The 26062-nt window shown below is 37.8% G+C and overlaps 1 protein-coding gene across 6 annotated transcripts in view; it reads left to right on the plus strand.

Annotated features, from left to right (window-relative positions):
- Window positions 1-25815, plus strand: part of LOC146487164 (uncharacterized) — an 81449-nt gene extending 55634 nt beyond the window's left edge. For 4 of the 6 annotated variants that reach the window (XM_085086151.1, XM_085086136.1, XM_085086144.1 and 1 more), the window contains 8 exons: window positions 9703-9756; window positions 13401-13708; window positions 14640-14778; window positions 18986-19284; window positions 19681-19798; window positions 20738-20774; window positions 21912-22035; window positions 23403-25815. In XM_085086151.1, coding sequence (XP_084942277.1) covers window positions 9703-9756; window positions 13401-13708; window positions 14640-14778; window positions 18986-19284; window positions 19681-19798; window positions 20738-20774; window positions 21912-22035; window positions 23403-23918 — 1595 coding nt within the window. In that variant the 3' untranslated portion in view covers window positions 23919-25815. The remainder of the gene's footprint in view (window positions 1-9702; window positions 9757-13400; window positions 13709-14639; window positions 14779-18985; window positions 19285-19680; window positions 19799-20737; window positions 20775-21911; window positions 22036-23402) is intronic. The other 2 variants (XM_085086159.1, XM_085086167.1) reach the window with 1 other exon arrangement.
- Window positions 25816-26062: the final 247 nt, after the last annotated feature.

Raw genomic sequence — 26062 nt, forward strand, 5'->3', positions numbered from 1 at the left:
TCTAGAGGGGATATATTTGTCTTCTATTGTTCTCATTGTCTTGAACAAAAACGGCCCAATCAAAATCAATTATCTGGATATGGAGGGAGGGGATTGACTCATCCCTATCTGTGTGACGTCACATAGCCACTAGTCTTTCAAATTCGCTGCCATGTTGTCTAATTGTTTTAGATTCAAATATGCTGTTTTCAGGAAGAAAATTACCCCCTTTAAAGCAGTAAATCGAAAGAATAACTTCCAAGAAGTACTTAACAGTTTAAACGGTGGTAATTGGAAAGTTCCTGGCGAAGAAATCACGCGTATTTTGACAGATTGTAGAAACACAATGCGAGGAGAAAAGGTCATTGATAAGCTTAAACACACATCACACCACTTTGTCGAACTAATGCCTAAACGCTACTGGAAATACACTTCATTAAAAAATGAAAGGTTTGATTTCCAATTTTTACTAAAAGTTTTCAATTTGGAAAGCTTTTTATCTGTTTTTTTCCTTGATTAAACGAGTACAATTCAATTGTAATCTGGCACTTACTGACATTACGTAACCAGAATAGAAAACGTGAACCAGGCCTGAATGTGTGTGGTCATTAGGTTATCGTAAAAAAAAAAAATTCCTTGTACGATAAGTAGGGTAACTCTAGCAGATGCCGAAACGGAAAGAAAGAAAACAAACCTTTCTTAAAGCGGTTAATCGAAACAATAACTTCTAAGTAGTACTCCACAGTTTAAAAGGTGGAAATTGGAGAGTTTACGGCGAAGAAATTACGCTATGACAAACAGATCGAATAATTCAATGCGAAGGAAACTAGACCAGAGATCATAACTTAAGATCATCACTGGTGCGTGTCGCTGCAGACTTTGTCGAACTGATGCTTAAACGCTACTGGTATTATTCGACCTAACAAAACAAGTAAAGGGTTGATTGTCAATTTTTACTAGTTTTACAAGTTTTTATTTAGGAAAGATTTGTTTCTGTTTGTCTTTCTGTTTTCTTGATGAAAACAACTTACTGATAGTGTGTAGCCAAAATATAATTAGCGCTGACGATAAGGTTTATAATCCATGCTCGTAACAGTCACGAGAATTTCCAGTACCTGATTGCTGTTATCTTGTGGTATCATTAAGAGCTAAGAAACTCGATTGATAACTAACTCCAACAGGTAATCAGCAACGTTGATGCTTACATCGACCAAAGCATTCCGCGTAACCTAAAAAAGCGTCTAGTTATGAAAGGACCGATGATGTCCTTGCTTTTTTTAGGGCTTGGGAGGGGGGGGGGGGGAGGGTATATGTTATTAAGGAATGAGGGCGACATCAATGTGCAACATTAGGTAGAGGGTCCTGAAGGGGGTCGTACCAATTCCATTTCCAAGCCCAGTTTTTCCCCCAATCCCACTTCCCAGTGTTCAAATCCCATTCCCACTAACAGAATTCAGAAAAAATCCCAATGTGGTACACTGCCCAGCTCTTTTCTCTTTGCATCCACAAAATTACGGTTTCTAAATATGACCCAAACAAAGACCCAAAAATTCACGAGAATATGCGAAGATGTTCTGATGTAAGGATCCTACTAATACAGAGGTATTTATGCGCAGTTTGTTACAAGGGCTATTGGAATCCAAAGAGGAAATTGGTTGTAGCCACGCCTTTTTTTTCAGAGATAATCAAGAAACAACAATTCTAAAAAGTGCTAGAATACAAAGCGATGTATGGCATTTTTTATCAAATTTTTAAAAGCTTTATTATCTCTGAAAAAATGCATGGTTACCCCTAATTTTCTTTTTAAATACCAAGAGCACTTGGCTATGCTAAGTTCTGCTTTCTCCGCATAGTTTTAAACAGTGCAAAAATATCCCTGTATTTAGGGGCACCACCAATAGGAAACCCGAGTATCTCGAGATACGCAGAACGTGTGCCCAGAAACAAAAGAGCGCTGACAACTTCTTCTTCGGTGGCACCACAACTCTGCTCCCGCCATGTTGTTTCCATTATAGAAATACGCATGCTCTGTAGTCTTTTGGCTTTACACGCACCGCTGTACACAAATACTGTTGACCGCAAATCGATCGGGGGGAGGTAAAAAGTGCGGACACTGGTAAAACATGCTAAAAATTGGCTCGAACAAGGTGCTTGAACAAAAAAATAAGTGATATCTCGACTGGTTATGGTTACAAAATATTTATCCCATTCCCATTTTTGACATTTGTGACCAAATCCCAGTCCCAGTAACCTAAATCACATTTTCCCAGGGCAAAAACAGACCAGTCACAGTTCCATTTTACCCCTTCAGGACCCTTTAGGTATTGTTTACTTTGACTGTATTTCCTGCAGCTTGATCTGTTGTAAGACGAGCAAGTTGAGCGTACACCATACCCTCTTCGAAACTTGTCTTGCAACAAAAAGTGCGGTGTGAGCTACAGGAAAGTTAACTACAGGGTAAATTCATAACATCTGTTGTAGGACCGTTTCTGTGAAAAACATACTGTGCTATTTAAGGGCTAATGACTTGCTCTTCTATTAAAATTTGTGTCCAAACAGTCAACAATTTCAATGGCTAAAATGAGTCTTAAAGAAAGTTGGAATGGCTTTTGAAGCCAATGTTGACACTCATGAATAAGGACCAAAATGCGCCTAATGTCACGGTTCGAAATCCGTGTGGACCCAAGCAAGAGCTAAAGTGAGTCCCAGAATGGGCTGGGACGGTCTTTGGTAGGGATGTTTAATGCCCCAAATTGTGACCAAAACAGGACAGGCTTTCTCCAACTTAACACAGTACCAGCTTCATCATTGCGTTGTTACTCGCAGGAAAACTTTACTGGTGTAACATGATCAACCAAAAGCAAGGACGACCAAGATAATTTGGATGGAACACACGTTTTCAGAAAAGAAAACTAGCAATGACCTTGTTTTTCTGTGTTTATTTCAAGGTCCAAAAAAAAATATTGTCTGTGTTAAGTTGTGGTGTTGTTTGATTCAATCAGATTATGCTAGTTGTTGTCATTCGTAATCTTCAGTCCGGTTGAACTCATTGTTTCGCTGCATTTTTAGAATTTTGACCTTTCCGCTTCAAATAGGGACATTTTCCACAACAACTCAAATCGTCTGTTAGCAAATCACACTGCATCCGTGATGCTTATTGCTAAATCAGGTTACGTTTTAGTCTCACCAAGTGGGAATTCGATGAACCACAAAATCAGTTCACTGAAAAGTTTCAACGGTAAAATGTAACTTAGTGGCCAAAACATGCATGTTTTATCGTGAATTTATCATACGAACGAGCAATTTACTATACGAATATATACAATAAACAAGTATTATTTAATGATCTAGAAAATGCAAGTCGTTTACTAGATTTGCATAGGTGCATATATGACTGAGTTTACAAACCAGCCATCACAATATCCAAGTTCAGATTTTCTCCATGTCTGACAACTAACGCCAATCTTTTGAAGAGTAATTCCTACCAGCTGGCATATTTAGTCTACCTGATCTTCGAAATAAATTCCAGAGCTCTTGAAAGTTGATTTAATCTAACAAATTAAAGTACAAGAATATATGATGCCTTGATGATAATTGAAACTGAGGAACGTCCGGCAAAGTAAGCAACCGATTTGGACCTACTTTTCTTTAATTTAACTGAGGTTGACTTAATTGATTTGAGAAGTTTTGATGATAATGACTGAGGGGCTATGTATAAACTTACAGTCACCCTTTCTTGCTCGTTATTATCATTACGATGATCATGATGATGACAACTATTGGTAATTAGTATAAATCTACTAGTGTTCTATCACGAATGCCGTTCTCTGATTGGCTACGCTAGATAGTGAGTAGCGATTTTCAACAAAATGGCGCCCGCTTCTTCGCGTTTTCGAAGTGTCTGCGATGAGGAAATAGATAATTTACTTGTTTAGTTTTGAACGACTAGTAGATTTATACTAAAACAATTAGATTATTCGCTCTCGATTTCTATGCGTGATAGTTGATTCGGGCTTCGCCCTCATCAACTATCACGCGATAGAAATCTCGAGCTCATAATCTAATTGTTAAATATAATTAATATTTTGCCCTTGGAAATAATGTTACTGTGACAGCTTTTTTTTTTTTTTTGTCACCGAAGATGGAGAAATCGAAATTATTAAAAGAATTTATTTCGACACAAATGAGGAACTTTAAATTTGCCTGTGCTTTCTCGAGAACAAAAACACAAACAAACCAGTATGTGTAGCACCTTTAATAAGCCATCTGAAAGCAAAGGTCACACTACACCTCTACACGGAATGGCCAGATACCCATTCAAGCCCCAGTGCCATACTATCCTTGTGGTAACTGGGAATGTACAACAGTCTCGGCAATGCCTGTGGAGATATGGATCGCTTAATTAATAGGGATCTCGTGTGACGACAGAAACATGTCATAATAAACCACCTTAAAACAATGATCACACTACATTGCTCCGCGGTTTAGCCAGTCCCCCACGTATGCTATGTAAGTACTTGAACAAAGTAATTTAGCGTTTGCTTTGGTTTTGCTTTACTCCGCTCTGTGATTGGTTGGCAACACGTGGCACTTTCTAAACCATTTTCGAACACACTCATTCAATTGGAAGTTCTTTCAAAAGAATATTTGCATTTAGTCCAGATATCGACTTTTTTCCATGAGGTAAGTCCACTGTTTTGGGTCAAAAATAACCAAATTTTGAAGTAGGCATTTTTAGGGATCTCGGCGTGTCGTAAAACTCCCTTGGGAATCATTTTTAAGTGCAAATAACGCCCTGAGAAATAATTTTCTTTTTTACCCCAACATACCGCGAACGAAAATGCTGCTGGTATACGGAGGATCTGTGAAAGATCTAATCAGCCAGAAATGTAATACTAAGCAAGGCTGATATTGCATAGAAAACTTAAATCTAAACGCAGTCATGACAATTGTAAATGGCGCTGTATGTTACTATGATATGTTTGAAAACAAAAAGAGGATTTGGAGAAATGCTTCAGTATATAATACAAAATACTTCAATATAATACAAAATACTTATATAAGTCCACATTAAGAGGTCGTAGTGCAAGAATATAGTTCCCATTCCTACTCCAATAAAAATATCTCAAGTTATTGTTAGATCGTACCACTCCTCCGCGTATAGTGCGACCACTCGCGTTGCGTGGACGTTTTTCATGGTTGGTTCGGATGAGTGAAGAGGGAGATAGATGTGGGTCGACATGAGAAAATATTCTCGTTATGTGATTGTCTAACCCTCTTCAGCTTCATGGAAATGGGAGGAGAACAATATTAAAAAAAATTATAAGGTATGGAGAGTTATCTGATACGCATTTTCTGGAGTTGGAAGCCAATTTCAAATATCTACACTTTCAAAACTTTAAAAAGCGTGAAAATAATCTATTCATTAAACCACGCCTTTCTGATGTTTTTCTTGGACAGGATGTGTGGCAATACTATACCAACCTGACGCAGACCAACCTGATGAACAAACCTGATTGGTTAATAGAAGACAAAGCCATTGAAGTCTTTAACATACCAGATGTGAGCCCACAGTCCCTTAACTCCTTGCTGCAGACGTTTGAATCTGAGGAAAGCTCCAAGTTTAACAAGTACTACCTTTACAACTTGGTTAGCGCCAGAGGAGAAAACTGTGACGGTAACTACAAAACTGCACAGATTTGCGGGATGACGAAAATTGATTTCGATGAATACGACGAGTGCCTTACGTTGCCTGCTAAATCCGCTACAAGTGCTTCGAAAAATTTCAGTCCTGCAGCGGCTGTGTTTTGCCTGTTTTCTATCGTGTCTTTGTTCACAGAATTGCTTTCTGGTCAGTGAAGGTGGTAATCGACGCGGATCGTTAACTTTCAGACACATGTCCTTGTAACTGAGACAATTTGGTTTTTATTGTTTTTTGTAAAGCAAGAGAGTGCATTAATTACAGGGCATCCCGTGTCTAGAAACGGGTCGATTTCTTTTTTTATTGTTATTTATTCATTAACAAATATTGAAATCTGACACCGCTGTCTAAAGACAAAAAGTTCTTTTGTCTGGGCCCCCCTAAGACCTAAAAATATATGAGCAGTAAGTGGATTAAAGATTGGTCAGTCCTTTCTGAAGACGATGAGAACAATAGGGGACAAAAAATTCCCTTCTAGGGGAGGTAGGTTAAATTCAAGTAGTGCGCGCAGATGAGCCCGAAATCACGGTCGGTGAATGAGAGGCGTGCAATGCGAACGAAACTGCCCCGAAACAAAATGTTCAAACGAATATTTGTCCTATCAAAACGATTGAAGTAGATTTGTGAAGCTTGAAACAAGTGAAATAAGGAATAATTATTTATTGTTGCTCGGTAACGCCGGTATAGTATTAGACTAGTAAACGACTAGAAAGTTGCCTAAATTGGTAGAAGTTGCGTTCAAGTTAACAGAGAAAGAAAAATTAACCGTCGTTTGCTCATGTTCTCCACAAAACCTTAAGTTAGGTCATTTCACGTTGTTGTTTTGCGGAGGACGGCAAACAAATGTACCAAAACTTAAAATGCACGTGCGGAGCGATTTGCTCAAGTGTTGTTGCTGCCATCGTTCGTCGTTGCTTAACAGGGTTCCCAAACATATTTGGCGCTCGGATACAAATGTTTGAAGAATGATAGCTCAGTCAATATTGCTCCTACTAAAATACTTTTGGCCCTTACAATAATTTTAAGACTTTAACGCTTGGTTGTAGCCCGTGTTTCATACAGTCCAAGCGCATGGAAGCAGAGCGGCGAAAATGCATGGCATGTACACGCGGCCCCAAAATAAAATGTTCACAAAGTAATTTCTCTGCGAATATTGGTGGTATCGAAACGTTTAAAGTATCTGTGGAAGTCTTGAAACATGTAACACAAAGAAAAATTATGGATTGTTGCCTGGAAGAAAGCACTTGCGTTTACAAATGATTTGTAAACGGCCGTCGAATTACACGTCATGATAATATTTTTGCGTGATAGCAAGTTAGAGGCCCGGGGATAAATTCTGCTCCTATAGTAACAATTCAGTCTAGCCTCTAAATTGACGTTTACAAATGGAGAATACGGGAAAATAGTCTTTGGTGTTTGGTAGAATTATTTCAGAGCTTTTAAACTTGTGTGTGTTTACAAACACATGAGAGCCGTGCGGTGCGAATGAAAAAAGAAAAAGCACGTCCACGAAACAATACTGTACAAAAATTGATTTCTACACGAATATCGATGGTATTAAGAATTTTCTGTGTAAAGCTTTAAACACGTAACATAAAGAAAAATTATCAATTGTTGCCTGGAAGAAAGCATTTTCGTTTACAAATGATCTGTAAACGTCTGTCGGAATCACATAAACATGATATTTCCTGAGAGAGCAAGTTAGCTCCCGGGGAAAAATGTTTGGAAATTCAAAACTGTGTCAATTCTGCTCCTATAGTAATAATTCTAGTCTTTAAATAAACGTTAACAAATAAAGAATACGGGAAAATAGTCTTTGGTGTTTGGTAGAATTATTTCAGAGCTTTGAAACTTGTGTGTGTTAACAAACACATGAGAGCCGTGCGGTGCGAATGAAAAAAACACGGCCACGAAACAAATTTTTCAAAAATTAACTTCTCCTCGAATATTGGTGGTATCGAAAGCGATTAAAGTGTCTATGTAAAGCTATTTTATAGTTCTGAAAGTTACCATAACTAATCAGGAACGGGTGATATAGGCAAATTTGAGGCTTCTTTAAACTTACTTTTCCGGTGGGCCTGTTCTAACTTGCTATCCGTCGCTCGCGTTCACGTTGAACTTTGCTAAATCGTCTCCCCTTTTTTGTTTTCTTTTTCTCTCTTTTTCTCTTCTTTCCACGTTTGTCAACATGTCCAACGAGGTATAAATTGACTTTGTATTTTGTGTTCTCTAGCATTTCTGTTGTAAACACATCTCGTCATGTAACTTCCAGCCAAACAAACACGGGCGCCTTAGCATTAAGGAGCGGGAGTGACGTCATGACCAAACAAAATTTTTTCGCATTCATGGGTTTCCCAAATTTTCTTTGCTATGGGGCTCCGCACGCTATTAATAAAGCTTGTCAATTCATGTTGCTGTTGTGTCATTAATATTAAATTAGAATAAACTCTTTATCAGTGGGATTTGACATTTTATCAAGCGCTTGGGTTTGATATTTCATCAATGTATAGTGAAAAATTCTCTGTCCGGTGTTTCATCGGGGTTTCTAAACACACGCATGTGACCAAATTAGGGTATCCTGATTAGTTTGTAAATTCATGAATTAATCAACCTTATTCAAGAAAGAGTGTTTATCGATAGTTATTATCATATTTTAATGTGATAATAATAATATGATTAAAATCACACAAAATCTTAGAATTTCCACGCAACAACATTAGCCACCTCCGCTTCTCACAGAATCGAGGCGAAAATTCGTTATTCTTTGTCAAAAATCACAACTTTTGACGAAAAAAAAAAACTTTACGCCAAACATTTCATTCTAGCGACTCGCAATAATTGCTCCCTGGCGATCCCGTAATCCTTTGCGCATAACATAGGTATCTGATAACTGTCAAATCATTGATTCAGTACTGTGCACAGATAACCAGTGTAAAAGCGAGGTTATTACTTTGTATGAGATGCTTATTAGGAGGCATCTTCCTTAGGAAACCCAGTCGTTGTTATCAGTGAATAAAACAATTTCTGGAGGGCCCTTAAAAAGAATCAATGAGGAATAACAAATAATTAAAATTGAAATCCTCCTGAAAGTAACTGATACCCGCTGAGATAGTTGAGATGAACGGATAATTAAGCGTTGATATCGATCGAACATTTCCATTACTTATTGTACTACTTATAATTATATTACAGACGACGCTCCTTTAATACAAATTGCATCGGATCCCATGCTAAAGGATAATACAGCCTTTTATTCCTTGACTCTCAAGGGTGATCAAAAACTTGTTTCTCCTTACATCATCAATGCATTGTGAAGCATGCAGATGAAGGGATCTTGGGGATATTGTTCTGAATAATGTAACTTCAATTTCTTAGAATTCTAACATGCTAAGAAACACATGTTAGATAGTCAGGAGAATTAACATTCAGATCTGGGGACTGAGGAGGCTCTTACTCCAAAGAACTCGAACCAAATTACACACATAAACTTGTGAAGTTGTGATGATCCCACAGAAAATGATTAAAACGGTTTAATTTATGTTGTTCTTTGTGTCAACGCCTTTTAGCGTTTCATCCACGGGTTCACATCACTAATCAATTGTAAAACAGAATAAACAGCGCTGCAGTTACATGTAAGGATTCCATTTTTTGGCTCAAAAGAAGGAACCGTCTTACACGATAAACAAAAAGTTAATACTCAATACTTTTCCTTTGAAATATTTGTTTTTAATGATTTATTCAGAAATTCTTCCTACAAGTGAAGATTATTAATTTTAAACAGGGGAACGGTTTGTTTTTGTTCTTGTTTTCTTTTTTCTTTTAGCAAATTAGAAGATAAATTAATGAAAAACGCTTCAGAGATATACCCATTGGCTGAGAAAGGCAACAGATGTTCCTGGAAGTGAATAAAAGTTAACGTTCTGTTTTGCTCGATTGACTTCAGAGTGATAAGATGTACCAGCCAACCGACTTCGAAACAAATGTGTTTTAATCGGCCATGATTTTGACTCTTGTTTTTACAGCAGTGGCGTTCCATATTTTGTCTCTTCTGATGCCCAAGGCAACCCATGCAAAAGGTAAGCAGTTTATTCGTTTTGACAAAACCAAACTTCTTCCTTTCCAAAGATCTCAAGAACTCTTAACCATTGTTATTTATAAAAGGTGTATTGCTAAAGGTAAACGTCAGACCAACTACTGCCCTGACGGAAAGACACAAAATACTACCTTCCATTTTGGCTGTCAGTATTTCATCTGAAGAAAACAAGATTCTTTGGTTCGCTAATTTTTAAACGTTCAAACATTCAAATGTGCCCAAGCTATTTCTAAAGAAGGAAAATTTTTGAGAAACATTTATTAAATATTCAAGCACAAATAGGACACTTTTCACAAAGAAATCGGTCTCGGGAGCTTTCAGTTGAATCACCGTACTTGAGTATACTTAATCTACAGATGTAAGAACAAATTAACATTAAACACGTTTGATAATAAACTACATACAGTGTTTATAAAAGTCTATATTATGTTATATCATAACTTCCAAATTTTGAGATTTTTGTGTTTCCTGCATTTCCACATCATTTTATAGACTTTTAAAAGGTACAAAAAAGCTAACACAATTTGAACTGACTGGATTCTTTTGCTGAAAATTTAAATTGACGGACATTTTACGGTATGGAATCTTAATCCCGAGTTTGCGAGCTGCTGTTGATATCCGAAAATGCCATCTAGCCTTATTCGCACTTTAAACAAATTAAAAAGGATTTACCACTCAGAAAACAAAAGCGATTAGTTTTCAGTGTTGCGAAAGTCTGAGGGAGAAGACCTTTAACTATAGATAACGCTAGGTTTCCTTCACAATCTTTTTCCGAATTTCGGAGGCAGATAATATTTTTCGAAACAGATTTTTCACCGAAATGAACCGTTGGTTGTCACTGATATATTTGCACTTAATGTAACATGTTGACTAAACATATTCAACCTGCAGGTTGTTTCAATCAAAAGTTGCTCTGAAGTCAAAACGAAAATCGAAGCGAGTATTCCTTTGATAATAAGTCATTAAAACTTCATGGTGTTTTCAGATAGAAACATTACTTTTTATCAGTAGCCAATAATTATATGCCATGCTTATTCGTTTACCTGCAGTGACAAAACACAAATAATATTAGAAAATACCTTTTTAATAAACACACGCTAGCTCTGAAGGCGATCTTTCTTTATATCTCAAATTACAAAAAGGCGGTAAATTTTGCATGGGGTATTTCCTAAATGAAAAGATCATTTTCTCCCACGAAAGGGGATAAAAAAAGACAATTTCAGTTTGCCTGAACTCAAGAAAACACTTAAACATTCGTATACGGCTCTTGTTTCCACACCAGCCAAACACCTGCTTGTATTTTTATCTACTAATTACACTAGGACGCCAAAGTGTCGGCTTTATTTTAATTTAGCGTTTTCTCTTATTAGAAACGGAAAGCTAAATAATTTCAACCTGAAATCTGCGATATATTTGCGTTGAATTTCCAAAAATTTACAAAAAAAGCGAATGGTTTTCTTTCCAGGAACGAAGCACACGCAGTATTTGTCTACCAGTACCAATGACTAATGTCACTTCTTTAAGAAATTTGAGCCAAAAAATGCTCTTGTTAAATGGCTCCTAACCCGGGCGATGTTATTGGACTTACATTCCATTGAATTAATTAACTACACGAATATCGATGGTATCAAGAATTTAAAAAACGATCAAAGTGTCTGTGTAAAGCTTGAAACAGGTAACATAAAGAAAAATCATCGATTTTTGCCTTTGAGAAAACATTTTCCTTTACAAATGATCTGTTTAAACGGCCGTCGGAATCACCTAAGCATGGTATTTTTTGCGAGAGCAAGTTAATAGCTCCAGGGAAAAATGTTTGGAAATTCAGACCAACGAGGCGAAGAAGAAACATTTTTTCTCCGCAAATATATGCATGAAATTAGTAATCACCTTCGCAGATGTCCCTTTTCACGCGAGAATGTGACTGAAATCGACCTAATTCTTTCTCAAGCTGACCCGTTTGACCTCACCTTGGCCGAGGATAATGAATAATTACGGAGCTGCCACTTTTGCATTTGCAGGGTCTAAAATTTGGGAAATAGCTTCTACACGCAGTACAAATTGTACCTTTTAAATACCCAATGAATATTGGGTATTTAAAAGATACTGCCCTTACTATTAATTATCATTTCTATTGTTTTTTTATGTAAAATTGTAGTGTGTTTCTATTTTTGCACTTTTATTATTCTTTAATTCTTTTTTTTTTTTGCTCTAGTTAGTTGCACGTGGCAGTGACCAACTCGAAAGCCTACGCTCCTTTCAGGTCACTGCGCACATTTTTTACTTTTCACATTTATGTAATTTAATGCTGTCTTAATGTTACTTTTCTTATATATTGTAATTTCCTTTTGTTGTAAGCCATTGAAATAGTGCACAATAATAAAAACCTTAAAAACCTTAAACCTTAAAGAAATGACTGTGTGCCCAAAACACAGAAACTGCCTTGGCAAGTATTGGCAGGCCCCCAGAACGTGTCAATACCCTGGACATACAGGGAAGTTGGAGGTGATTTTAATGTCACATTAAACCCGGTCTGGGACTGATCTGGTTGGAATCAGTCAAAGAAATCTTCAGCTAAATCCATTGAAGATCTATTGCCTGGATATTGATTTAATAGATATTTGGCGAATAAGAAACCCGGGGATGAAACATTTTACTTGGAAACAAAAGAAACTGCTTATTCAGAGAAGTCTCGATTTTTGGTTAATAAGCGATGTTTGTCAAGAAGATATTGAGAAATCCGATATCATATCCTCGATAAACTCCGATCATGCGGCCATTATTTTGCATTTTAGTAGCATTGGTAAACAAAAATACAGCCCGTCGTTTTGAAAATTCAACGCTAGTCTTGCTGATGATACGAACTATGCAGCATTATTAACTGAAAGTGTACCAGCGTGGCTAGCCAAATTTAACGCAGTTACTGATAAGAGGGTCTTGTGGGACTTAATTAAATACAGAGTAAGGCAATTTTCCATAAAATATGGCAAAGAAAAAGCTCATTAAAAAAGAGAAAGAGTCTTCAAGATCGAAAAAATGCTTCGGACTTGCGTGTAACAGTGTATTTTGTTAATATTGCACGTTTGTTATTTATCTTTATTTAGCATTACATTATAAATTCAATTGTAACTTCATATTACTTCTACTTTCAACTGAAGACGATCGTTGTACGACCGAAACATGTTTTGTAAATTTAAATGTGTCGTCATTCTCATAAAGATTTTTGCTGGTATGCTTCTTTCTAGATCCTTTAAAAATTCTTATGTTCCTATGCTAAATATACGCTTGGCAGCAAGCATCCGAAAGAAGGCTAATTTCGGCTTTGTAAAAGGCCCTATTTGAGGGTTTCGGGTATCGATGACATTCGCCTCAAAATCTCGACTATTATCGAGAATAAAAACCGAAGAAATGCGTTTTATTTTTTTTTTCATTGCATATCAACCTTGTTTTGTGGAGAAATTTTGCAGGAAATCGAAATTTTGATCCGAATTAAGTGGTCGATCGTAAGGCGGACAGCCTCTTAAGTTGCGTACTTCCTGGGATGGTCTGTCATTTATTCATACTTCTATCCGCAGTTCAAATTTATGTATTTCATATATTTTACTGACTTCGATCCGTGAATTAATTTAGAATGTCAGGATGTCCTTGGTATGGAGAGCAATGCCATCTCAGATGAACAACTCAGTGCGTCTTCAACTTACTACGGATTCAGGGTCACTGAAGGCAGACTGCACTCTTCAAGTGGTTGGGCAGCTGGTATCAGTGATGTCAATCAATGGTTCCGGGTTGATCTGAGAAGTCCTTACATAAAAGTAACACGTGTAGCTACACAGGGAAGAAACAATCATTTCCAGTGTGTCCGTAAATACAAGCTACAGTATAGTGACAATGGAGTGACATTCCAGTATTACAAGGAAAGAGGACAATCCAAAATAAAGGTGAAATAGATATTCTAAACCCCAATGTCATAAGTAGACTCTGCCGAATGGAATTTTTCAAAAACGTTTGTTTGACAGTTAGCTTAAAAGCTAAATAATTGGAATCAAACTTTTCAAATCCTGACATTGCCTAGTGGTTCACTGTCTATTTTGTAAATAAAAAGATCGTCTAGCTCCGAAAAGGGGAGTCTCATCTATTTAATGTGTCACTTTGAATAGCCCAGAATCGATGGAATCTTTACAATGATGGTTCAGCGCATAGGACCTTGTACTAATTATGTCTGACTGCGGATGTGCACGATGAAAAAAATGGGCATTTGTTTCTTAATTTCTCTTCAGTTGTGCATTTTAGAGAAGTCTCTAAAAACTGATCATAGTGTGTTCTTCCAAGGGGAAATCCTTTAATGGTTTCTTCCCGATGCTCTAACAGCAATTTCATGTTAGAAAAAAAGACTCTTCGTGAAACATTTGAGCAGTTTAATTTTGACCAACATAAACAATCGCACAGGACAGTCCCGCTTTGACTCTTCTCCTTGTTCCGATATGGTTGAGTATTGGTTGGGGGGGAGGGGGTGCTGGTTCTGGGAGGTTCGTATCTGTGTCTGGTTGTTTTTCTTTTTATTGTATTTAAAAGGATACTCATAGAACTCTACTTTCTTACTTTATTTGTAATATAATCTCGATCAACTGGACGCTGGAAAGCCCACAAAAATAAACTACGCCGCGGCTTTTTAATTGTTTTATTGTAATGTGTATATATATTCATTTTAATGTGGGGGTAGAGTCTACCTTGGCATAAAGTGCTCAATGCTGTTTATTTATTTATTTATTTATTTATTTATTTATTTATCTATTTATTTATTTATTTGTTTATTTATTTATTTATTTATTTGATAACTTCTTTCAAGAACTTTTCATTTCACTTCTTTAGGAATTTACTGCAAATACGGATGGGAATACTGTTGTATATCAAGAACTTGACCCACCGATCACAGCACAATTCATTCGTCTTCTTCCATTAACCTGGACTGACCATATAACAATGAGGATGGAGCTCTACGGTTGCAAAGGTAGTTAAATAAATTTCATTATTATATAGACACGAGTGTTTTAATGCAAAATTCATACGACACTACATCCGGACCCGAGTTGAGTATTATACACATCTTCACCAGTAGGATTAGACTGTAAGGAGTCCCTTTCTGGTTGGTTAGTCGAGATGGTGTTCTTATAGCGCAGCGAGACTGGAGCGAGGAGAAATAAACGAGAAGAGACTGGATGAGAGAAGGAAAAGAAAGGGACTGCGCTCTTAATTGTAACAAACGCGTTCGAATTTCCCGTCGCTCCAGCAACGGAAAATTCTGATTGGTCCATAAACAATAGCTGCTGTCAGACAAGTTTGATGTGTAATTAACTTCTTCACACGTATGATGTCAACGCTTCAGATCACTAGGAAAATGGCGTCGGTGAGAGAGAGTAGCAGCGATGTGTTCGTAAATTTAAGCGATCAACTCGGCGGCTTAGTTCTAAAAGAGGAACAGAAGCTAGCAGTAGAAGCACTGTCTCGGAAAAGATGTAATGGCCGTTCTTCCCACTGATTTCGGGAAATCCATTATTTATCAAAGCTTCGACTTTGCCGACAGGGCCTCGATTGTGGTTGTTGTTCCGTTTCGCAGTATATTCCAAGACCAGTTGCAGTCAAAAGACTTTGATTTAAAAGCAGTTGCCTTCAAGAAGATTCCGCAATAATTAAAAGACATTTGTGCCAACAAGTACAATGTAATTTTGCCCCCCCCCCCCCCCCTCCCTGCGGAACACCCCGCGGAACAAGCTTTGTCAGTAGAATTCACCGCAGGATGCTTTAAAATGATATTAACAACAGCTTTCCATTTGTCTTGAGCCACGCTCTTAATTACACTTCGGGCGTTTGTGTCGTCGATTTCTTTTACTCTGCATGACCCCTGAAGAAAAATTCGAATTTTGGCCTTTTCAAAGAAGCTCGACGATTATTCCCCTTCGCTCCTAATGTTCTAACCCGGTGTTCTGGTCATTGAATAACAATGCGGAGCTGTTATCTGTTAGCTGTCATTTTTAATTGGATTTTTTATGGGTTTAACGAATTGTGGGCGGAGTTACCATGAACGCGTCTGTTACAGCTAAGAGCGCAGTCCCTTTCTTTTCCTTTCTCCTTTTTTCCGCCTCTCCCCAAGCCCCCTTCCGCTTGTTCGCTCTAGTTTTTTTTCGCGCTCGGCTATTTCGCGCGACCTCTCGACTATCCAGAAAGGGACTGCTTGCAGTCTACTAGTAGGATATGGAGGACGAAGATTTGCCGAGTATGGGGCTTACTTTATGGTGAATAAAAACATATAAATTTTTTTGTCGTGTTCCGAGCAATATTTTTCTCACTCGCTGCGCTCGTTAGTTAAGTATTGTTTTTACCTCCCGGCCGGTAAATCACACGTATAAAGTAAATACTTTCGTTTTCAAAAGGGGAACTATCTCCTTTAAAAATGCTGGAATTTAGTAAAACCAAAAACAGCTAGTAAGCAGCTAAAATCAAATTCCGTTCGCTAAGACTTTCTGAAACTTACATTTTCAGCTAATTATAAAGCATCCGAAAGGACCAATCTGTATTAGTTTACACAAAAAGATCTAGGAACACAGGAGACCATTTTAAGTATCTTACTTAAATTTTCTCGATTGGTTTCCCTGTTTATACAAAACAGTAAAGTTAATTAAGGACGGTGCCTGCTAATACAAACGCATTTATGCACAATTTATGACTATGAAGGAAAAGTAGATTTTAACAAGGAATGTTGGGACTCAAAAAGAAAATTAGGGGTAACGACGAATTTTTTAAGAGATAATTAAGCAACAACAATTTGAAAAAGAAGTAAACTTCAAAACAATTTCGGTTGAATTTATTCGTTTTTGACTCTATACTGTATGAAAGTGAAATCTTAAGCTTTCGACTCTGCTAGAGTCTTTTTCACGGTGATTTGGTCAGGTCACGTGACATGTGATCTGACCAGCCTTGTCCAGATGGCTGGAAAGTTGTATCTTCCCCCGCTATTTGGGATCGGCTTGTGGGCTCTGATGTAAATTGCATCACGAACTCCTCTCGTAAACCAGTCTGAATCTCTTTCCAAAATCCGTGCCTCGTCGATGTGAACATCGTGTTTTGGCTTGTCTTTGTTATTGCGTCGAGAAACTTCTGACGAGGTGGAGCTAAGTCTTCTATGTTCTAAGAAACGTACCTTGAGTGATCTTTCTGTTTCTCCAATGTGGGTTTCATTGCATTTATCACCTCCGCCTCCTCCACACATGATCTTATAAACGGGGCCACAGACTTCTTTCTGTTCCAGGCGATCCTTCGGCTTACACAGGATTTCCTGAAGCTTTCTTGTTGGCTTGATGTATGACTTAACGCCGTACGAATTGGTCACTCTTTTGATCTCCTCCGTCGTGCCTTTCACGTAGCTAGGGGATGCCGACCGCTGTTCTTTCTGAGGTCCCTCCTCGACCGTAGTTGGATGCGCCCTGTTTTGGTGGCTTGAGTTGTAATGCCTTGTTAATTGCCCATGATGGAAAAGCCGCGCTCATGTTAAACTTTGTTGATATGTTGTTTTTCCTGACGCAGGTCTTCGGGGTCCATGCAACACTGTCCGCTCAATGATGTAATGTGCGTGCAACGGACAGCTTGTGCTCTGATGGTTGGTTGGATTTGAAATTCAAGTAGTGGTCCGTGTGTGTAGGTTATCTGTACACTTTGACCTTTAGGTTTCCATCTGGCTCTTAACGGTCAGCGTGTCAAGAAAAGCAAGTGCATTGTTCTCCTCCAATTCATTGGTGCACTTAATTTCATTGTATATTGAGTTTAGGTGGTCTGTAAACTCTTGCACGTATTGCACCTTCTGCTTCGTGTATGTGTCATCCACATAGCGAAACCACCAGTTCGGGAGGTTTGCTGCTCTGTGAGGGCCTTACATTCAAACTCTTCCATATAGATATTGCAAACAATCGAAGATACTGATGAAACTATGGCTGCGCCATGAACTTGGAGGTAAAACTCACCTCGGAACACAAAATAAGAGCACTTAAGACACAGTTCCAGGAGGGATGTGATGTCACTGGGCTGGCTGTCCACCAGTGTTCCGTCCTCCTCTAGACGTTGTCCGATAATCGTAAGGGCTTTATCTACTGGCCACTGGCGGATAAGGCAGATACGTCGTGCGAGCACAGCACCTCGTCTTCTTCTACCTTGAGGTCCCTAACGAGCTGTGAGAACTGCTGAGCGTTCTTCACATGATGTTGATGTGAGAGATGTTTTGCGCAGTTGTAGGTAATCGATACTATACTGCTCACTATGGGTCTAAGTGGGACATTAGGCTTGTGTATTTTCGATACCCCGTAGAATCGTGTTACTCGTGTAAAACGGACCAAGAAATACTCATTCCCCTTTTCTGTAAATGCCCTGTAACGTAATCCTTTTAAGAAAGAGTTAAATAAATAAATTCAACAAAAGTGGTGCAAATTGCTACATGGATTGCAGAAAAGTGGGTCAACACATTGCTTTTCTTAATCGGATGCAGAAACTGATGCCTTCTGAAACTACAAGAGGCATATAAGAAAGCCTTCGTTTACATTGTCACCTTTTAATTATTGTTCCGAAACTTGGCATTTATGTAGTGAGCAATCAGCTAACAAATTGTTTTTAAGGAAACATTATACGCCATACAACGAATTATTAAAGCGTATTGGTCTTCAAAGTCTTTACGAACACAGACCAGCCAGCTTGCGTGATTTAATACGAATAAGCTGTACTCCGTACAACCTTAGGCGCACCACAATATAGGACTTACCTGTGGTGAAGAATAAAATCAACAACGTATGGACTGCACTCGTGGAGGTACCTCGAATACCCGAGGCGTCAAGGAACATTGATATTTATGCAGCTTTTAAAAATAGTTTTAAAACATTAAACATCATGGATCTATAGTTCTATTGAAAGATAAATTTAACGGTTTTCTATTCTGTCAACGATTTTATGCTTGTTATGTTGAAGTTTTTGATTACTGAAGTTGTAAATGTATATAAAAAAAATAGTGTTGGAACTTTCGGATTGTTGCAAGCTTATTCATGTTTATCTGTCACGTGTTGTTAAGCTGACAGAAGCCATTCAACTAAAATATCAAAAGGGAAAACAGGTTACTTGAAAACATGAATTATACTGCATTCTTAATTGTTTCTCTTACAAATGTATTTCATCTTTTTCAGAATCAATTATGTTAAAACCAGCCCAGAGAGCGTATCCTCGTCGACAAACTTTTAGGAGCCATTCCTTTATAAAGGACGCTTTTCATCATCTAAATGTGCCTACCGTTGGAAATTTTACAGTTGACGACGTCATGAACTGCATCTTTGAATGCCTCACGCATTCTTTATGCTTTGCTTTAAATCTGGCTGCCTACAAAGTAGCCGATGGAAAACTTTGGTGTGAGTTGCTATCTGCTGACAAGTACAGCAATCCCAAGAAGTACAGGTTACACGACAGTTTACACCATTTCTCCATGGAGGTACAGAAAAACCTGTTTATTAGAACATTTTCAATTCAGTTCAGATGTATTCCTTTTGTTACTCAAACTGATACATCCTGATTGATGAGTTTATGGATTGTTGCATTGATTGACGGACGAACTGACTAGCAAATTCGTTAATTAACAGATATGCAGATTGGTTGATTGATTGATTGATTGATTGATTGATTGATTGATTGATTGATTGATTGATTGATTGATTGATTGATTGATTGACGTGTTAACACCTAGGATGAAGCTAATGGATGTAAGAGAGGAAAGATTTTTTTCGTGAGGCGTGACATGACGATACCGATGATGATGATGATGATGATGATGATGATGATGATGATGATGGTAATAATGATGACAATCTTTTCTTTTTCTTCACTCTAGTCCCCGTGTTCTTCTTCTCCCTGCCAAAATGGAGGAACCTGTTTGGCGAATTATATCAGTGACAAGTTTGAATGCATCTGTGAAGGACCTTTTGATGGAGATTATTGTGAGCGGACAGGTGAGGAGAAAAAGCTTAAGGAACAACAAAACAGAGAGGGTTTTATGAAAACGACCTTGCTCTGTTTCTTTTATTCTAATAGTTAACAGAATACACTAATGTTCACTTCGACAACATATCTCAATTAAAGGAGAATGTAATTTAAAACAAGACACAGAAGGCAAATAACTTTGGAGTAGCTTTACAATGATTAGGTGTTGGAAATTAAGTTACTTTATGTGAACAGTTGGTAAATTGCCAAATCTCACCACGTAGCTTCGTCCGAGTCAAATGTATTAAATCAACAACATCTCCTAGGTGGAAGATCGGGCAGGTCTAAGTTTTGATCCAATTGTGATCTCCCTTTTGCTTTTACAGCCACTTTTGGTGTTACGACTATCTTTCAACATACTAGATAAACAGCTGAAAGACCGCTTTAACTATCGAGCCAGAAAGTCTTCCCGGCACTTATTGCCAAAAAATAGAAACGACAAATTAAGTACAGCTACTGGCCTTAAATAGCTGAAAAATGCATTATCCTGGTATCTTAACAAAAAAGAAATGCTTTTAGCAAATGTCACAAGACCAAGAAAACGAATTTGTAAATGCCATTTTACCACGTACAAAATCGGATGGTGCATGTCCCACGAGAAACGAAACCTGATAAAACAACCCCAAATTATGAAAACTGTATCACCTTGAGTTCTTCAGACCTTGGACACACACGTGATAAGTAAGTGTGACGACTTACAAAACTGCCTTAAGTAAGTTCGTAGTAGTTCTCTGTCGGAGAGAAGTTAAAATCGGCAGTCCCTCTAGTTCAAACCAAACACTGAACTTCCTCGTATCTTGCAATTGTCCAGATAGAAGAAACGACTCCTAAAATTTGTCTTTTGATTCAAAAATAACACCATCTCTTGTAGCATTAATAGTTTCTAAGGAAGCTAATGTCTTTTGCAGTTTTTAAGTCATGCAAGGAAGTTTACGAAGTATTAAGGTATGCAAGTCATATTTCTGTGGTTCTTTATAATTAATCTTTATATATTATCTGAACACCTCATAGAAAACTCTGGACTTAAACTAACTGTTTAAGTCCTTACGATGTTTCTGGCTCTAGTTACTTTCACTAGTCGTTCAATGTTTAATGGCATATTCTGAAATTCCCTTGAAAACCTACAATTGCTTATAAAAACAATGACAGGTTAGTAATGGTACAGTCATGTATCGCAGAGGTAATGCAGAGTACCGTCGACGTAAATGAGAGTATCGCACTTGTCGCTGGTCCTAATTCAGTCAAACCCCCGCACAGGTTGGATGAGCGTCAGCGGCGTTAACGAAGTTTATGACTCTTAATAACTCTATATCGTCGTCCTCCACGACGAAACGTCAGATGACAGAAAGGTTAACGGCACCATTTGTTTACGTTTTCCTAGAAGCACACAGTAGCATTGATGCACCTTGATGCTGAGAGCGAAGATATTATAAAACATATTTTCAAGTGTAAAGAAACAACGCAATGGAAAAAGAAAGGCCCGACCCACTTAACTTCAAACCATTTACGTTAATAAAGGGCAATCGTTTTGAAGCCACACAAACTTCTTTGCTAGATGTTTTTGTTAACATCGAATGTGCACAGACTACAAAAGATTTTAAAATGTGCATGTTGGAACAATTCAACGACAGGGACGTTCAGTGTTAATATGTTCAGTTGTAGTGTTAACGTTAAAACAAAAGATTGTGGGTAGTCACGGTGACTTCAAACATAAATTGCAAGATCCAATTATTAACTCTGAAGAACGCTGGAGGTGGGGTGAAGTGTGGGGTCTTCCATCTGAAAGTAATAGGGCACTTGACGAAAACTTTAAAATGAACCGCTCAGAAGAACTAGAACCTCTTTTTTTCGTGGGACTGATTCGGTTGGTTGTTTTGAAATTTTCTGTTATATTTGTACCCTAAAAGGTAACAGGTAAACTCTCGGTGGTCCCAAATGGCAAGTTGGGAGTCTCTTCTAATCACCATCTGTCACTGTCATTTTTTTAATTAATTAATTAATTAATTAATTGATTGATTGATTGATTGATTGATTAATTAATTTATTTATTTATTTATTTATTTATTTTTCATTTTTCACCAGGCAAAACATTAGCCTGGTTAAAACGCTTAACTTTGACCCACCAGTTACTGTTCTCTGTCACTTGGGTGATTTTGGATGTGGAGATGGAGGATGGACGCCGCTTATGAAGATTAATGGCAACAAGGTATGGTGTTTAGAAACTACATCAGATCTCGCAGATAGATCGCGCTTTCCTGAAACTGCTCCGAGAAATTCAATTCCTTTTTAGGATCCAAGGGAAATGTGTGAAGGAGATTGACGTGTCCCACATGAATTTGACCTAACAAAACGAAAGAACAATAAGCCATGTTTGAAACATTTTTAACAGCCATGGGAATGTGTACTAAGGGCCAGGCATCTGCATGACTATTTAAATGATAATTAATATGTTCCTAAATATAAACAATTGAAAGTAGTTCTTAACCGCGGTCAAATGTAACAAAATAAGAAAAGTCCATTAAAGATAAGGTTTATGCTTTGGCAGCTCAGAGCTGATAAGTTGGGGCTAGTATGTCGTTTCTTCTGGAGCATGACTAGACACAAGCTTAATAGCCTTGTTTTGCAATTGTTATCTCGCTTGAAGCAGGAAAATAAAATATCAGAGGCGATGAAAGGAAAAATATGTAATAAGTAACTAAGTGAGTAATCGGTTTATTAACAGGGTTTCCTCGTGGTGGCTCTTCACCTGTTACTAACGAAAAGAAAATATTTACAATGTTCTTATGAATAAAACTTAAAATACAATCAAGATAAGCTGGCCTTTGCCCGATTCTTTAAGAATTTAAAAACGCGCGGAGAAAATATATTTAAATCATCACACTTTTTCTTACATATGGGAGAAAAACAGACTTAATTTCATCTAAATGTCTAGATATGAATTCTGAAGTTTGGAAAACCTGCTCAAAAGCAAGTTTGATTAACTCAGTGAAATCCAATTCGTTTTTCTTTCTCTCATTTTCCATGAGGATTGTTTTAACATTATAGCATTTTCAGATATATTGGGGGCATTTGGCTCTATTAGGTGAAAATTACGTGTGAGAATAAAACTTTGTTTCCCGAGGCATGGCGGTCACTGGTAAAAAATGACAGATGATGGCATTGCAACTGTTAGTACACAGTAATTTTCAATTTCAACAAACTATGACAGAGACGAAATTGTGACAGGTTGTGGGATTGAATCCGGAATTAAAATTAGCATTTCGCGACCAACGCGACATCGTTAAGCATTGAGACCAGAGTAAATCGCACAATACTATATTAACAGTAATACAAATGACCACCATGACAACGGCGACAACAACAGGGTCTATCCATTTATTCAGCACAAAATAGTTTCGATTCGTTTTCAGAAGATCGCGGGAGAGTAAAGTGAGAGGAGAATTCTAAAAACAACACGGATGCTAATCCAGATGCGACGATAGTAAAGTCTTTAGGAAAAGATGGGAAATAGCTCACGAGGTTTATGTTAATGTAGCGTTAGTTGGAAAGAGTTTGTCTTATTTTTTTCCTCAGAGCACTTTTCATTATGACTCAGCCTACTGGAGTAATAAAGATGCATACAACATACCTGGAGGAAAGACTGGATTTGATTTACAAGAAACTAAGTTGCCAACTTACTGGAACACATCCTTCTCCAAGATCTGCCTCGGTATGAAGATTGGTGAACAGATCCGCTTTATTGTCTTTAACAAGACCGCGGACTCCTTGTTCGCTTTGATCTCGGATGGGAATTACACCGCCACCTCACTTGGTCGTGACATATGGAAGTCCCTGATTGGCTCACAGGCCTCACTACAAATTAACTGCAACAAAGAAGGTTTCAATGTCTGGATCAAAAATTCGGATCCCAAAGCAAGGATTGGCTTGGTAGCTGACGATCAAAAGGATTGCCCTTCTTCTAACTCGAGAATCGGGTTTGGTACCGGGGGAAACCATGATGATTCCAACACCTGTGGAAACGAGGCTAAGTGGAATCCAGATTCTACAACAACAAGCGTTAAGGCCATGGGATATATCTTGGTACATTGAGAAGAACACTTGTAAACAATTCAAACCTGTTTATCAAGCCACGCCAGCCCCCACCTCTGCCAATAATTATAGCTTACTAACACGGGGTTAACTGTTACCTAAGAATTGGCCAAAGTTTTAACTGTCAGCTGAGAAATGGCAGTCTAAGAAACGTCTAAGAAACGTTAAGAAAACTGTTAGCTAAGAATAAGCTTGGCCTTTGTTTAATCTGAATTTTACTTGCAAAAAGACTTGACAAAAACTGTGTTGTTGCTGCCTGGAGAAACAAATGCTAACGAAGATGGATCGGAGCTCATGATCAGTCACAAGTTGTCCATAGTAAACTAATTCAACCACATTGCTCTAAAATCAAAGGAATTCTATGGATTTAGTGGTTAGACAACCGACGGAAGCTCAGCATTTATATGCTTTCTAGAGTGCAAGTGTTAAACCCTAACGTAGAACACTAAGCATCGAAAAAAAGGGAAGAGTTCAAAATTAATATTGTTCCAAAAATTGGTCCAATGGTCCAGTCCATATTTTACCCTATGCCGTGAAATGGCCCAAATCTTAGCCAATAGCTGAGAATTGTCTTTAACGTTTGAGCTGTTGGGTAAGAATCTAGCATCTTTCTGCAGAATGTTTAAAGAGGTTATTATTCGCCCACCACAATCTATCATTTTGTCAAGGCTTTTCTGCTTTGTACTTATCATAATTATTATTGGTTAAGCGTGATGTCATTTATGTAACCAGGATGTTTGCCAATACATGGAAAGGAGCACTGCGTCTTATAGAATCTAAACAAAGAATCGCAATTAGAACATGTATGTAACTACGAATGTTAAGGATTACCAACAGAGTTGATAACTTTGGAAAATTGGCCACCATAAAGAGATTTTGAGTGCTGAGGTTACGGCGAGCGTTAGCCGTTCGCCGTCAGAGCGAATACGGGAATTGTAGGTTGTATGTGTTTATATAGAGACCTGTGGAGCTACGCTATTGGTGGGAGCATGGTAATATGAAAAACAAGAATAAATTAGTCAAATGAAAAGCGTTCGTTGATTATGTACGGATTTAAGAGTACCGATTTTAAAGGTGAATTTTTGCATTAAGATTTTGTGGGTTTCTGTGCTACCATGATGAAGAGAAATGCCACAGACTGCCATGTGTTTGCAAGAGGGGTTAGGCAGTTTAAAGTTTCGAGCGCTTTGTAGCTTTTCCCGCAGAATCTAAAGGCTTGTTGTGCGTTATAATATAATATCACATACCACATCTGTATGTATCTACCCTATGTAGATATAACGAGACAAGCTCGTTGCTAGCGTAAATCAATGGCTGCTCTCAGCCTACGAGAATAGAGATAGTGTGCAAAGCACAAAATGATAACACAGTGATACTCGGCGCTCAATTACCACATGACGTTAGCTACATGGCATTCAATAGCTTACCGAGGATTGATTAAATTTTAAACTCTGGCCCTGAAAAAGACTCGTTGTAGTGACTAGCTAGTTGAAATATTGGCCCAACTAAATTTGCTCTTTCCCGTAGTGTCAACCCTGCAATCAGGGCTGAAATGAAATGAAGGGAAATAAAAAATACACAAGCACTTTCAATAATTATGTGATAGCACTGTGTAACAACAAAATATTTATAGTATACCTATGGGGCATCAGTTGCCTCAGCTATTGCAAATAATAGAGAGACTGACAACCTCTTTTTTATATACACTTAAGCAATAGGACACTTTAGTTACGACCTAATTTGAATGCAACTGCCAGACTCCGTCAGCAGACGATCTGGAACCAGAATAAGCTTAAATATTAACCGTATGAAAACTATTATATCCATAAGCTTTATATCAATTGAACTTGGGAGTTCTGGAAAACATGTCAAGTTTATTAAAGTTTGAAAGAGACAATTAACAGAGGACCAATTATTTCCAGAAACTAATCAAGTGGCTTCTTCACTGTTATCTTTGTTTGTTTTTAAAACTTCGTGTTTTGTCTCTGTTTTATCGTTGACTTGTGGTTCAAAACAACGAATTTTAGCGACTTAAAGGGGTTTAATTTTTTGGCCGATGGCTGTACGTAATAAGAGGACAACGCCTAAGCTAAACCCTTTAAGTCGCTAAAATCCAGCGTTTGAAGTCATAAGAACGACAAAAC

This window comes from Pavona decussata, unplaced genomic scaffold, assembly GCF_977016875.1.
Source record: "Pavona decussata unplaced genomic scaffold, jaPavDecu1.1 SCAFFOLD_16, whole genome shotgun sequence".
Lineage (NCBI taxonomy): Eukaryota > Metazoa > Cnidaria > Anthozoa > Scleractinia > Agariciidae > Pavona > Pavona decussata.